General features: G+C 40.3%; 1 protein-coding gene across 1 annotated transcript; it reads left to right on the top strand.

Moving 5' to 3' along the window:
• The first annotated feature begins 626 nt into the window (after positions 1-626).
• renbp (renin binding protein) lies at positions 627-7,105 on the top strand. The gene is made up of 11 exons (XM_080443604.1): positions 627-764; positions 851-960; positions 2,819-2,894; positions 2,976-3,051; positions 3,528-3,712; positions 4,644-4,871; positions 5,282-5,363; positions 5,534-5,709; positions 5,828-5,959; positions 6,119-6,206; positions 6,483-7,105. The coding sequence occupies exons 2-11, from the start codon at positions 857-859 to the stop codon at positions 6,554-6,556; spliced, it is 1,221 nt and encodes a 406-aa protein (XP_080299730.1). The 5' UTR covers positions 627-764; positions 851-856; the 3' UTR covers positions 6,557-7,105.
• The last annotated feature ends 8,917 nt before the right edge of the window (positions 7,106-16,022 follow it).

Here is a 16,022-nt window from a genome sequence, read left to right as displayed (position 1 = left end):
TTGACTGAGGATGTCAATGCAGGATGTGATCAGACGGTATCAGCAAGAACAATCCTTGAACAGTTACATAGAAAGGGGTGTTATAGTTATGTAATCAGAACAAATGTCAAGTTTTGTAACTCGTCTCGTATTACACTTCACACTAAATCCCTCACTACAAAGATGAATGCACATTTGATAATTAAATGGGGAAAAAGTGATATGGGCAAATGGGTCATTGCCACACAGTCACACTGAATGCTTCACCCTGACAATGGGGGGATCTTGTGGCTCTGTTATGCTGTGGGGGGACATTTTCTTTGGATAGTTTGGGTCCTCTCTCTCTCTCTGTGTGTGTGTGTGTGTGTGTGTGTGTGTGTGTGTGTGTGTGTGTGTGTGTGTGTGTGTGTGTGTGTGTGTGTGTGTGTGTGTGTGTGTGTGTGTGTGTGTGTGTGTGCGTGCGTGCGTGCGTGCGTGCGTGTGTGTGTGTGTGCGCGCGCGCGTGTGCGTGTGCGCGTTTGTGAAGCCTTGCTGTCTGGTGGAAAAAGCTAAGACTTTTATTTTGTAGTAGGCTACATTTGGAAGATCACATGATCAATGGGCTCGACCCCTTAGCACATGATCAACCTGTATAACTGGTCATATGATCAGAAGTTTTCCAGACAAAACGTTATTATTGCTGTGGTCGTTCAATAATAACTCTGTTCAGGACAACTGCGTTGTTGTCGGATGACGATTTTCAAGACCGTAGTTGTAAGATCATAGTTGACTTGAACTGAAGCCAGGTAAGATCTGTGCTCCAGTTCCAGAAGAGCAACGTTATAAACGTTAAAAGTAAATTAATTCATACATTTGCAAAATGTCTTTAAAGGGAGAAATGTCTGCTGTGATCAAGCTGGAAGAGTATCGACAGCGGATTCGCGCAGAACTGGACAGTGTAGTTGACTTCTGGCTGAAATATTCTCACGATACAAAATACGGGTAAAGACGACAATATAAGATACTATTTCTTGTAACGTTAATGCAATTGTATTTGTATTAATTAATTTGTCTACTATTAATCTTGTGTATGTAATGTATGTGTAAAATACACAGTTATCATCATTCTCTACCGTAGAATGATGCTTTTGTTTCCCAAAATAGATCATAGGCATATCACACGAGTGACACAAACGCCCAGAAAAGAAAGCTGAAAATCTGGTTCAATTGCAATTATTTAACACCTATGCAGTAATATGAATAGCCCAATATTCAATATTTAAAAATTCCAACAACAGCAAATAGTGTACATGCACAAAGGAAAGGATATAGGCTACCAACAACAACTTAGCTTTGAAAAAGTTCAGCCTATCAATGAGAAAAATACTGTACTGTTCAACATATGGATTTTATTTATTACATATTGTTTATGAAGAGAGAAAAGCTGTGTTTTTCATCAATGCATAATATGGAAAGGAAGGAAGCTGCATTTTTAACACAATAGACAACAAACACAGCATGACTCTGGTGTACTGTGCTGAATGAAGTAAAACAAAAAAGTATACTGCTTGAGAATGAGTTGATCTGTTATTGAATGCATAAGAGAACTGCATAACAATTTCTCCTTACAACTTATTCAAAGGAAGAATCAGAGCATAACAAATGAAGCTGTTGATGTGGGATTAAACACGATACAGCAATATTAGGATTCAAGTGTCTCCATTTTAACTCATCTTTCAGAATTTGTTCCTAATATTAGGATAAGAAACAGCGTACAAAAATAATAAGGGGGACAGTAAAAATGTGTGCCAGGAAATGAATACTTTATTAACAGTTTACAAAAAAGCACAAAGTACAGTTTAATACAAATACAATGCTAAAAGGATTGAACCCAAGAAACTAAGCACTATGGCTTGTTTCCATTGGGGTATTCAATTCATAGAAACATTTAGTGACAGACAGAGACAAATATACAATACTATGCAAAAAACATCATATATACGAGTTGTAATGTAGATAGATTTTATTACTGCAATGAAAGGTTTTTCTATGTCATACCGTATGTGCTGTTCCTAACTGTCAGGCAGCAAATATTTCTTTAGTGGTTCTCAACCAGTGGGTCGGGATCAGGATTTTTGGAGGGTCCCCAGATCATTTGGTTAATATTGTTTTTTCAGTCAACAGTAAACAAACCAACATACTGTACAGTGTAAATGTATACAGGGTATTTGCACATTACTAAAGTGACAATTTATAATTGAGAACCACTGGTTAAAATTATTTTAAAATTGTGAAGCAAGCCCAAATAATCAACTACACTGTAGAAAAAAGCTGCAACCCGCAACTACCAATATTTACAAGCAACTTCACAGAAAGATAATCCCAAAGTCGCTTATAATAAGCGGACATGGCAACACTGGTTTCTGGCTCTGCAGTATTGCGTACTTGGTGCTCTTTAGATAGCTCAATAAACGTATACAGAGTACACATCGAAAAGCAACACAGCAGAAAACAATGTGTCATATGTCTTCTTTTATTTTCCAGAAGCAATTACTTTACAAAGGTCTCAGTCATTCAGAAATATATTTTGTTCATGAGCTGGTCCACCGGGCTCTCATTAACTCCAATGCATTCCACCAAACTCAAGGCTGCAGTCTGGCTCCCATGGTGTGACAAATCTGCCGGCTGGAATTGCATGAGCGAAAATGACTTCGATGACCGTACCTTCTTTTCTATATACCTTGTATTCCTTTACATAGCCTTACAAAATGGCTTCAGCTCATCTACAACAAATGAGTAGTGTGCCCTGTTTGCGTTAATCAGTTCACCAGCACTGACGTTGATTCTCTCCTCATTTCAGAGGGTTTTTCACTTGCATTGGAAGAGATGGAAAGGTTTATGATGAACTGAAGTATGTCTGGCTACAGGGTAGACAGGTAAGTCCCTTCAATGCAGTCAGTGACAACATGATCTGTAATAATAATAAAATGTGGCTTTTATTATTTACCCTTTTACAGGTTTGGATGTACTGTCGCTTGTACAGAACCTTTGAGCGTTTTCGCAAGCCTGAGATTCTTGAGGCTGCTAAGGCAGGTAAGTGTTATGCCTCAAGGTATGATTATGAAAGACACATCTGGAATCACACCCACCCACAACTAGAATATTGTTAACTTGTCTCTTTTGAATTTATTGGGGTCAGGACAGTGAAGAATGTCAGGAATTGAGGGAGAGAGGTGTGATGAAGTGCATCGCAGTTACTCTGGATTGCATGAAAAGAATATAAAAATATGTGTGCATCTTAGAAAGCTTCAATTTAGCATGAGTGTGACTACTGTGGTCATTCAGAATGGTTTGGTTTTGTTTGCATTTACATCACCTCTAAGGGGGAAAATACACATCACACTAGAAGAGCTTTCAGTATTTGAAACCTCTCATATACTGACAGCTGTACTTCATTCTGGTAGTTATCAGTATGTTATAGTTTGTAGTGATGGTGCAATGGATTATATACTGTAAAGGCCATGTCTGTATTCATGACTAAATGGTTTGTTTTGTTTGTTGCATTTTAGGTGGAGCTTTCCTGCAGCGGTTTGCTCGTGTGTCCAGCAGTGGTACGGAAGCATCATGGAAGTGTGCTTTCTGTTTAACAAGGGACGGTAAGGCTGTTAAAATCCAGCGGACAATCTTCAGTGAGTGTTTCTACATCATGGCCTTGGATGAATTGAGCAGGGTCACTGGAGATAAGGATATGCAGGTAAAAATCATGTGACTGAGTGAATGTGACTCTTCAGTACATCTGGAGTATTACATTGCCACAGTAGACTAAAAGGATAACACACAAAAGTCCTGGGCACTTACATTACATGGGTAACCTACTTACTGTAAGAGGCCTATTAGCATTGCGCTCGAGGTACATCACATTCAAGCCCACTGGCTCCATTTAGTAGAAGCACAGCTGGCACTGGCAGTTCTAAGGTTTTAAGTCAATTAGATTTTCCTTTGCCTTGATAATGCACTCAACAACTCAGCAAATTGCATCAAGAAGCCTGACTGAGGATTGGTCTGGAGGCACAGAGAGGAAGGGGTACCCATTAGGACAGTGAGTTATACTAGTTGTACACCAAACATAGCTGATCAACAGGCTCACAAAACGTCACGATGTGATACGTATGCTTTTAGATCAGGTGCACTTGATCTTGACACTTAGATCGGTGCATAAGTGTTTGTTTGTCCAGGCTGGAGGAACCAGTTGACCAAACCAGACATGCATGGAAAACATGTGAAAGTACATTCTGTTTGTTAAGCTCCTTAATCATGAACTGTTCTACCTGCAGCAGCACAGCAGTGGCACTATACTTGCTCATGGTGTTTACCTTTTGTAATATGGACATTGATTTCCAAAAGGAACTATAGCCCAGGTAGTGACAAGTAGAGCGTTCTGTAAAGTTACTGAGAGAAGGTGTGGTGGCATATTGTTGGTTTTATAATAAACAAAGCAACATCAACCAAACATAACAAATAAAGAAGTGGAGATTTATCAGTTACAAGTGATGAGGCGGTTTCACGTATGCCTTGTTTACCAATCAAATAGCACTACCCATGCATTGTGCATGTCTGCCGATTTCACGCTGGAGGAAAACAAAAAGGCAATTATTTTATATTGGTCTGGTGTGCATTCTTGCTAGATGGAGGCTGAGCAGATGATGGACCAGTTGATCCATTGGGTTCGAGTTGACCCGTCAGGCCTGGGCCGACCCCAACTTCCTGGAGACACGCCCACCAATTCCATGGCTGTGCCCATGATGCTGCTGTGCCTGGTGCAACAGCTGACTGATGGTCGGGGCCGGGAGGTGGCTCAAAAGTACAGGGAGACGGGCACCTGGTGCGTCAAGCAGATCCTGCAGCATGTGCAGGTAACAGAAACATGACCACTGGTGTTGCATTAAAACACTGACCCTGGCCTCCCTATTGTGGGCATGTCATTATAGGACTGAGATGCAAGCTCACAACGCTTTGCAATGCGACGCATTGTGAACTTGTAGATCTGCTATTTTCACAGTATGACAAAGTATAAAATATGGCTTAAGTGGTTAATACGTTTGAAATACTTGCATTTGATTACTGGTTCAGAACTTTTCTTGATTGCAGACTAATGCCCGACTGACATCCATATTTAAATGCAGACAAATGCCCGACTGACATATCCATACTTAAACACAGTTTCAAAGATAATCGTGAGCCATTTCGCAATGGTATAAAAGGAAAACATGAATATGTCTATGGATGGAATAGTTTAGCCTGTTCTTTCTTTAACCCTGATCAGAGAGGAGGGACCTCTATTTTGGAAAGCGTCTCATTGGAGGGAGAAGAGCTGCCTGGTTGCCAGGGGCGACTGCAGAATCCAGGTGGCCAAATCACAATCCCACCAACATTATAACTTCAAACATGCCTTTTTGTCCGGAAAAGTGTGGCCACCTTTCTTGTGAACATAGAAATGATGAAGACAGACACATTGGTTGAATTAGGTCACAGTAGAGCTCTCCAGTAACCTGTCCTTTGTGCTGTGCTGGTTCAGGTCACGCCCTGGAAGCAGGCTGGTTCTTGCTTCAGTTCTCTGCAGATCACGATGACGAGGAACTCCAGCAGACGGCAATCAGCAAATTCATAGAGCTGCCTTATCAGGCTGGTTGGGATCGGGAGCATGGTGGCCTCTTCTACTTCCTGGATGCAGATGGTTACTGCCCCACACAGGTACAATCATCGAATTATCTACACAGGTGATCTTTGTGTCTTATTTTAGGCAAGAAAAAAAATGAAAAACAATGCTTTTTTCAGTGAACATTTTGTCTGTATTGTTGTTTGTGATTAGTTGGAGTGGAATATGAAGCTATGGTGGCCCCACTGTGAAGCTCTTGTTGCCTTTCTGATGGCTTACAGCAAAACCCAGAACTCAGCTCTGCTGGAGACATTCTCTCAAGTTTACAACTACACTTTTAGCCATGTAAGTCACATGCAGCACCGCCTGAGGACATTATGGACAGCACTGAGTTTGCATTAGTGATTAGAATTAATAAGGTTGTTTCTTCTAATGTGGTTTTACCCTATGTTGAAACATGTAGCCACAATATGTCTAATACTGTATTTATCTGATCATGCACAGTTTCCTGACACGGTCAATGGTGAGTGGTTTGGCTATCTGACGCAAGAAGGGAAAGTGGCTCTTGATTTTAAAGGAGGCCCTTTCAAAGGTAAGATGTGGTAGACATTCAATTGTATTTATACAGTGATAGATAAATCACAACAAAAGTTATCTCATGATACTTTACATATAGAGCAGGTCAAGACCATACCTTTTGAATGACTGGAATGTTGAATTATAAATGGTAGAAATATAACTCAAGCAATAAATATAAATCAAGCAATAAATCATGCTTATGGGTGTTTCTTTGAAACACCCATAAGCACTTTGTTTTCACGTAACTATAGAATTATTATTAACTGTTATTCTCTTGTTAACTCTTCAGGGTTCTTCCATGTCCCTCGTTGCCTGTATATGTGTGAGTGGATTCTGGACAAACTGCTGGGAAATAAAGACTAACATTCCTTTTTATTATGAGGCACAGTTGGATTTGTTTAACTGCTTAATTGCTTTATATTATAAAGCATACAGTTGATCAACAAATCCAACTGTGCCTCTGTTGGATTTGTATATTGTGAACTTAACAATATACAGCAAAGTGCCAGTGAACGTTGTAAAGCAAAGTTGCACTGTTTTTCAAATTGACTTCCAAAAATGTGCTTTCTTGTTGATGGAAAACAAGTTGTTTTTATGTTATTCACTAATAAGGGAATCAATTTAAGCCATGTTAAGCGGTTACTTGAACTAAGATACTCTTTATTTGCTTTTACAGTGATGAAATGTGCCAAGAATATTTTCATAACTTTAGTGAAAACTATTCACTCCAGTTAAAGGTTGTATTTAGCTCTAGTTTTTCAAAATGGCAATGTTTACTATCAGTGATGTTTAGAAATTAAGCTTGCAGTAAATGTAACATTCTTTGTACTGAGTGTTCTGTCATTTTCGGTAATGTCCATGTCGAACATTTTGTTGCAAAGTAAACATTCAAACATATAAATAATTGTTTATAATATACTGTGTGTGTGTGTATGTATGAATTGATTGATTGGATACTTTATTAACCGTTGGTGGCACAGATTTATACAATGTATTTTAATATACAGCAACAACTGGTGTAATGGGCCTGTTAGCCAAGAATGTGCAATGTTTTAAAGTCCAGAAATTAGTTTGACCTCTATTTTGCTATATGTGTGAAGGACATTACACACACTTTTCTTTTTACCAGGTGTGATGCCCCACTCCCTTATATGGAGTATGGGAGTGTGCTCTACTAATGCTGTCCTTCTAGGTGAACAGGGTGTGGCAGTCAATGTACTAATGGCTCATTGGAGAGCACCTGGGCCTGGTGCCTCCAGGAGGCTATAAAACCAGCCCATGAGCACTTCATGTTGAGATTAAGTATAGAATGACCTAGCTACTAAAGACCCTACTAAAAACCCATGGCAATGTACTTGACCATTGATTGATTCTTGATTGATTGAATACTTAGCAGTTTGCAACAAAAAAAAGTACAGGAAAGTAGTTAATTACAAGGTCTGCTAAGAGGATTTTAAACCCAGGAAAGCTGATGGCTTGTTTCCATTGGGGTCCTAATGGAATTAGGATATTAAACCTTGAATCTTATCTTTCAAGAAAGAACTTCTGTCTCTTCAGTATTTTTGCCAAAATGATTAACCAGCATAATGTGACTCAAACAAAAGGACGCCTGTTTTAGCATAATGCATAATGATTTATATAATAATAAAAAATAATAAAGTGGGGGGGAGCATAGGCCACAAAGGAACAACTGCCAATCACAGCGGGTCTTCGCTGAAGTGGTGTAGGATTTAAAATGAGGAGACAGGAACCCTTGCTCCGCGCTTAACACGCACACCCGCTGAAACCAAAACCAAGGGAGAAGACGCAGAAGAACCTGCGTGGTAGTTTTCTTTTCCTCTTCACATCAGGGTCCGCGAAGAGAAGTCCTCTCTCTGGCACCATGATGAGTCAACCAGCAGCACCACAGTTTGTCCCAAACCGTCCGCACATTCTGTCCAACTTGGCACAGAAATGTCTGGTAATCTACAAACTTGTCTCGTTGGAAAATGCCCGGAACGCACTCGACCAACAGCTGCGCAACTACACCAACCAGGTAGTTTGAAAACGGCAAAGACGTCACCCAAATTAACCACTTTCAACTTAATTGACTTCCATATTTGGCATCTTTTTTTTCCTTCAATAAATGTGAAAATAGCAGATAAAAGCACACAATGAATGTATCGGTGTCACGTTGTGAGCTTGAGATAGGCATTTTTTTGCTAATAAAGCGATGTTGTCGGGTAACTACTGTATTCCGAAGTATGACCAGGTTGCAGTGGTGGGAAAAGTACCAAATTGTACAAAAGTAAAAGTATCAATACTGCAATGTAGAAATACTGTAACAAATAAAAGCCAGGAAATCAAAATAAAAGGTATTGGTATGAAAATGTTCTTAAAGTAGCCTACCAAAAAGTAAAAGTACTCATTTTGCAGAATGTCCTGTTTCACAAGTTATTTATATTAACATGGCCAAAGTTTAAATAGGGCTGAAGTGGTTAATGTATGTTTTGTAATAATAATGCAAATCTTCAAAGTAACTAAAATTTTCAAATAATTGTAATGAAGTAAAAGTACAACATTTGTCTCTGAGACAAACAAGGCTCCAAACATCCCAAAACAAACTTGTAAGGCTTAATCACAAAACCCATCTAACCCCTGCTCATTTTGCTAGGATTGGATGGCTTAGGGTTGAGGACAGAGTACAGCAACTTGCTATGGGCCTGGTCTTCAAGATACACCACAACATTGGGATCCCCCTGTATTTGTCAAAATACTTCCAAAATGTTAATGAAGTCCATGATCATAACACCAGAGGCAGCTCCACAAATCATGTTCAACCCAGATTTGGCTCAACTAAGGGAATTAACTCGTTCTCATGCTATTCATCAAAAATGTGGAATGCCCTACCAAAAGGAGTAAAGGAGTGACCCTTCTCACTTTCAAAACTGCCCTAAAGATACACCTTCAGGAGGCTGCAATTCGAAAATGGCCCCTGTCTAAGTCTTAACCTACCCCCCCCTCCTTCATTTTCCTCTTTTGTATATATATATTTTTTTCTCTCTTCATACCAGTAACCTGAAAGCTGATTGTATGACATTCTGTATAGTAGTGTGTATATCTGTCTGCCTCTTATGCCATCATGATTTGTGTGCATGGGGTTCTCATCTTAAACAAGCTGCGTGCTTAATGAGATTTCCAGTTTAGTAGACCTTGTATTGTGAATTTGTACTTCCATGTACTGTTATGTACTGTCATGTACTATTCTCATGTCTTACTAAATAAACTACATCAATCAATCAGATGTAGTGGAGTAGAAGTCATAGAAATAGAAAATCAGAAGTACTCCAGAAACATTTACTGAAGTACAGTACTTGAGTACATGTACATAGTTACTGTCCACCACTAAGTATGACCAGGTTGAAGTTTATGCTAGTTGCAGGTCTAGCTGTTCTTTGTTCACGACCTAAAGTAAATAGAATCGAATACCGTTGTGATTTGTATTTTTTACTAATCTATAACCAGTAGCTATAGCAGGTTTTGTCTATTAAACATGATATGGAAGTTGAAGCATTAACTGTATAATTGTATCTGACATTTTTAACATGAATGGCCCTGTGCATTACCTAAATTGTTAAAAACATTTCAGGCCAACGAAGATGTCCAAGGTTTCCTACAATCACAATCTCCAGACAAAGGTCTCAACCACTGTGACCATGTCAAGTCATTGGATGCAAAATGCCAAGCACTTGACAAGCTCTTGGTGTTATTTGAAGACATAACGCATGGTAAGTACAACGCTACAGTAGAATGCTTGCTGACCTGACAACAGCTTTGGTGTAATGATTATCAACTGCTATGTGGTTGCAATCAGCTGTTCTTTGCCACTGAACAAAGCAGTGGTATATGTCTGTTACTCATTAAGTTATTAAAATCAGCTGGTGTGTGTTGCAATAAACTCATACCTCAGAACATAGCACAAATGTACAAGTCAGTAGTTCTCTAACCTTTTCATGCGAAGGACCCCCAAATTAATATGTTTTTAGCCATGGACTCATCTGAAAATATTTTGAGCCTTTAAAAAATATTTTAAAATGGCATTGGCTATTTTCAAATAGCCAATCAATAGCGGTTAAACAGATTTTGCTACATTAACTCATTTTGCTGGGGACCCCCCAGACCCCACTTTCAGAACTACTGCCATAAATGAGCTGTCTACTGTAACACAAGTGTTGAGTATATTCATCAATGCTCTCTCTCCACCTCTATACCCTAATTTACAGAAGAACTGCATACTGCTAACCCCTCTGCTGAAAATGGTGCAGAGCTGATTACATCAGATGTGCTGAGGTTTGAGCCTGTGTTTCAGAATGCCCTTATGGCTGCTATCCCCATGACCAAAGCTGTGCAGGTGCAGTCACCATCACCACCACAACAACAACAACCACCAAAACAGTCGCACAACTCCCCACCTGTGATCTCGAGCATTTCATCTGGCCATGGTGACACTGTCAATGAGGAGCCGGTTATCTCATCCTGTCGCAAAGAAAAAGAAGGTCATATTGAACAGAAACCCAAAGCAGCGGTTAAGCCACCAACCACAATTAAAAGCCAAACGGATAACATGGTGTCTGTAGCACCAGTTGCACCTTCACATCCAAAGATCATGAACCCAAACCCCTTATTGCTGGGAAGGGTTGGCGACGTGCAACACGAGAAACAAACCTCATCTCAGCTGTTGCACTTCTTGAAAACAAGTTCCAGAAACAAGGGTGCGATGAAGCTCACTTTTATAGAGTGGAAGAGCAACAATGATCAACAGACCAGACATGATGTGGCAGAAGAGCTCAACTGTGTTGACGTGCTGGCCCTAAAGAGGAAGATGCTTGCAGAAATGGCCCCTGTTTTCCAATTGAAGGGAATAAAGTCCAGTGGCTCAGTGATCTACACCTACGTGAATGCGACAAAGACGGAGTTGTGGGATGTTGGAGACATCTTCACAGAGGAGCAAAGGGACTCATCCGAAGCCAGCATGTCGGAAAGGGATACTGGCGAAACCAACCAAAGTGAAACGTCCGCTGTAAGCCTCAAGGTAGCACAAACTCAGAAGAGCCCTGTCATCACAAGCGTCAACCATGTTCGCATTCCAGAGCTCCCGATCAAGAAGTTTGAAGAGCTGGAGGTTGTGGTTTCTCATATTGTCAGCCCAGGAAACTTCTATGTCCAGCATGCAGATAGAGATACCATCATGCAGCTGCAGCCCCACATCTCAGAGTGAGTCATTGGAAACGCGTTCATTCATTCATTTCTAAAGCATTAATAATTATACCTTTACACTCTACCCAAAATAAGGTTTGTTCCAATTGACTGTGCATGTAAACATTTTTTGCAGTTCCTGGAAAGCCAGTAGTTCATTTGCGGAGCAAAATTACATTCCAGAGATTGGAACTCTTGTCATGGGTTGGTTCCCTAAGCAGACACGATGGTGCAGGGCATATGTCACCAAGATATGTGGAATGAGTGGAGGTGGGTCCAATTCTAATTTTGTAAATGCTCGTTCCTAGATGGTAGATGATCACAAATCTCCCCTACTGATACGTTTGGGGAAATCTAAATTCAATATATGGGCTAGAACAGTGGAGAAAACGGCTGCTAGCAAACCTTCACCTACTGCTTTGAAAACTAATCATATCACTGTGCCAATATGAATGACTGCCTTAAAGTCTTTGCATTGGTTATGCAATGCAGTTATTTTTTTAAATCTCCAAATTCTTTCCACACAGTTTTTTCCCCTATATTGAATTTAGACCTTAGACTAGACTCAGTAGGTGTAGATTTTTGATCGCCTTGCTACACAAGAATAGTATAGTGGTAAAGTTGATCTAGGTCAGTGCATCAATACAGCCAGGTTTTAATTTCGACTTGATCTGCTTGACTAATCGTGTTCTCTCACTCATACTTAAGAGAGAACCATGTACAACAACGACGTCATCGACACCAGGACAGACATTGAGGTAGAGGTGAAGCGGCTGGATTACGGAGACAGTTGCTGTCTTTCTCTGAGGAACATCACTGAGCTGTCTCCTGAAATGCTTCTCTTTCCACTTCAGGCTGTACAGGTCTCACTGGCCCATGTGAGTGTTTGCTTAATATCTCTTAGGAAATTAGAAAGAATTGGACTCTACTATCTAAAGCACTGTATATGCAAAGCATGGAACCACTTCAGCTCTGTAGAGGCAGCACTGGGGGGGGTGCTTGTGGATGCTTTAGCACCTCCTATGAAGGCCATAGCACCCCAAGAAAGGTACAGCATATGTACATATAAGTTATGTACAGTTCATCTGGATCATTCGTCTGACGCCCTGGTGATGTGGGTCTAATGACCAACAGCGGTGAGGTTTCTGTCGCTGACTCACTGTATACAGTGTACAGGGCGTGCACATGCTGCTTTGAGCTACAGTCTCATTATGTTGTACTATATTGTGTGTACAGCCTGCGTGTGAAATTTACTACCTGCATGGAATTTATTCATCAGTCGCACAGGTGTCATCTCATCTGTCTGTCATATTATCAATGATGAGTTTACATTCTTTCACCAGAAATGTTCCATAGACTGTAAGTGCATTCATAATTGTGACCCCTTGCTTGATCTCCCTCTTTAACTCTCAGGTGTTCCAGAGACAATGGTTACACAACTATTCACCCGATAACGATAATTGTTTTGGGATTGCTTTTGATTATGAAAAGACGTGGGGGTGTTTACATAATCTATTCTAATAACATAAAAGTTTGATAAGCTACTTCGCTACTCTTAGAAAAAGTGACAGACCTACTGCAGTACAGACATTGCAGCATGCAGGTGTCACAAAATGTATTCCTTGCATACAGCCTACATAACACTTGTACTGCACATGTACTGTAGGCCTATGCTACTATGATTAACTGATTAATTAATTAAGCATATTGATGAACTGTCACTGAACATTAATTCATCTGCGCAATTGACGTTCCTATTGTAGCATATCAAATGATATATTTCTCTGGCCGTGCTCACGCGCAATTGCATTTGGTTATGGGTGCGAGCGTATATTGGTAGGTTATATCCACAGGTCTGCACCCCCAATTAATAGTCAAGCTCCCTCAATAAAAATCTGCTTCCGCTGCTACTGGCCCTATATATGCCAAATAGCAAAAATAGCCGATCTACAGTACAAGCTCAAAATGCGACAAGTTATGAGCTTGCAGATCTGCTACTTTTGAAAATATTTTTCGAATTGTTTGAAATATGTCCTATAGTAATGACAAGCCAGGTTGAAAGTGGTTAGTATGTTGTCCCCTGCTCTGAAAGTTTAGCCAGGGTATTTGGCCTTTCATACGATTAGTCGGGTGATAAAGGAAACAAATTAGCAGTGGACATGGTAGTTTGCATCTGTATTCCCCCCAGGTGACTCCGGTGGATGGGATGGACTGGTCAGAAGAGGCGGTGGACTGGTTTAGAGCCATGGTGGACAACAGGATCCTCTATGCCAGGCTTTACCCACAGGGGACCAGCGTGATGGCTGAGTTGTTCTTGGAGAAGGGAAAGTTAGGAACCATGAGGTACTTTTAGTCTGAAACATATTCAATTTTGATTAATTGGTGATTAATGTGTGATGGATCTTGATACCACCTGCAGATTTGGCAACGAGCTACATTGCATTTTATTGTGCCTGCTGTCATTATGCAAATATAACATTTGTGAGGGTTATTGTTTCAACATCGCAATGTTTGCATGTGCAATATTCAGTCTAATCCATCTGATGATTAAGACAATTTAGTCAGTCAATGAATTTTATGACTTCTTGGTTACTGGTCTTGCATGCATGCTCTGCATGCACAGTGAATAACCATCACAATAGTTGTGCTGATTGTTTCCTTAACATGCAAAAGCAAGTGAGGTGTATAACCACACAATTAGTTTAGAAAATCACATCCGGAAGCTCACATCACATTGCTATTTTCGCAATTCATCATTCGAAGAAATATATGGGGCACAAGTTGATAACTGACTTGCGCCCAGATCTCTTACATACAATACAGGCAGTTATTTGCATACTTTACTGTACAAGACAATAAGTATACAATGGTTTTGGTTGGTCTTTTCAGGAGAGGTGCGTCACTGTCTGTGAGGCTGGCCCAGAATGGACACGCAAAACATGACAAACTGAAAAAGTTTGATGGAATGAAGAAACGTGGTAAGTAGCCTTAAAGTTTTTTTTTAGGGGATGTTTCACATTTTCACCTCTAGATGGCAGTATAACCTTTATATGACCAACATACTTGGTGTCTCATTCTATATCTTCTTGTTTTGTTTTTTTAGGTGCCTTTAAAATGAAAAAACAAGAGTCTGCCTGGGAGGAATACCTCGTCTCATTCCGTCCTCAAAAGTAGGAAGCGTGTCTGACGTGGGGAGGCTGTTGTTTAGTAAAGTTGTAACTGTAAAAACCCTCCTTGGAACACTCAGCCTGTTAAGTCTTAATTATCTATTATCAAAGTATTATATAATACAGCAATTATTTCCTTTAAAGTTGACACTTCTTTTTGATGATGGATCACGTCTTTGTAGATTATCCTCTTTCAACCACATGATTCAGGAAAAATTTGGTAGTCGGAAGAGATTTGTCAAACCTTTTATTTTTTACTATATATTTACAAAACAACATTTAGGTTGCATATTAGCGATCAGTTTGTCAGTTGTTTTTGTTTTCTCCCTATTTCACATATAAGACCTAAATTACAAGATATGTCATGGTTTGTCTTTCTCACTTTTTACCTGTCTGTCTCTCCGTCTATCTTTCTACCCATGTCTACCGCTCCATCTTTCCCTTCCGACCACTCGCTGTCTGCGTCCAGGTCTCTAAATTAAATCCTTGTTTCCCTCACATGCACCTTTACTTGCGTCTTGTCCCTCCCACCGAGGATGCATGGAGGAAACATGGCGAGGAGAGAGGAAGTGGGACACGTTTAGTAAAGTTGGACGTAAAATCCTCAGAAGCGTCATGTTGGCGACGTTCATTTCTGATAAAACAACAGCTGACCCCAACACCACATAAAAAATATGCTCATCTGCTCGGCAGTGAAAGAATTCTTTAGTTATGCCACAGTTTAATTTGCCCCGCTGCCTACAATCAGCATCCCCCACGACACTGACACGCGTGCACACATGCACGCACACACCCGTAATGTAACATTGCCAGCTGTATGGGCGGAGTCATTAACATCATGGTGTTTAGCTTGGAAAGTCTGCCTTGAAGGATGCTCATAGCTCCTTGGATGCCTCCTAATCCTCAGTCCTTGCTTACGTTCTTGGAGCAGGAATAAGAGACTTGGCACGACCGTCAAACATTCATGTGAAGATGGAGAAGATTGGACAGGGCAAGATAGAGACTTACTTGGAACAGAGTCCATTCTACTCACTTCAGCGCTACCTACACACCTTTCTCCACTCCCTCATTAGCCCTGCAGCTCCCTGCCTACAGTATCTACTCAGATGTTGTAATATCCCTCGTCAGCTTGCCTCTATAAAAAAGTAATGTCCATGATAAAATCTCGGCTTTGTTGTTAAGTTCATAGTATCAAGGGTGCGTGCTTATGGATTCCACCGCCTTTCTAGGGAGACCCGCTGTGATTGGCCAGTAGTCGCTGTAAATTACATTCTTCCTTCCTAGTATTTTCAACTATGCCTAAACCTAACCTAAACCCTAACCTCAGTAAAACTATGCCTAAACTTAACCTTAACCCTAACCACAGTAAAACTATGCCTAAACTTAACAAAAACCCTAACCTCAGTAAAACTATGCCTTAACTTAAC

This window comes from Gymnoscopelus braueri (assembly GCF_963280865.1).
Source record: "Gymnoscopelus braueri genome assembly, chromosome: 12".
In the NCBI taxonomy this organism is placed as follows: Eukaryota; Metazoa; Chordata; class Actinopteri; order Myctophiformes; family Myctophidae; genus Gymnoscopelus; species Gymnoscopelus braueri.
This window is presented reverse-complemented; position numbering and strand designations above follow the sequence as displayed.

What these genes read in the sequence shown, in the direction of transcription:
- renbp (XM_080443604.1), top strand. Translation starts at nt 857, where the DNA reads ATGTCTGCTGTGATCAAGCTGGAAGAGTATCGACAGCGGATTCGCGCA. An exon ending in AGATCCTGCAGCATGTGCAG is followed by an intron (nt 4,872 to 5,281) that starts GTAACAGAAACA and finishes AACCCTGATCAG; the next exon opens with AGAGGAGGGACCTCTATTTT. An exon ending in ATGGTTACTGCCCCACACAG is followed by an intron (nt 5,710 to 5,827) that starts GTACAATCATCG and finishes GTTTGTGATTAG; the next exon opens with TTGGAGTGGAATATGAAGCT.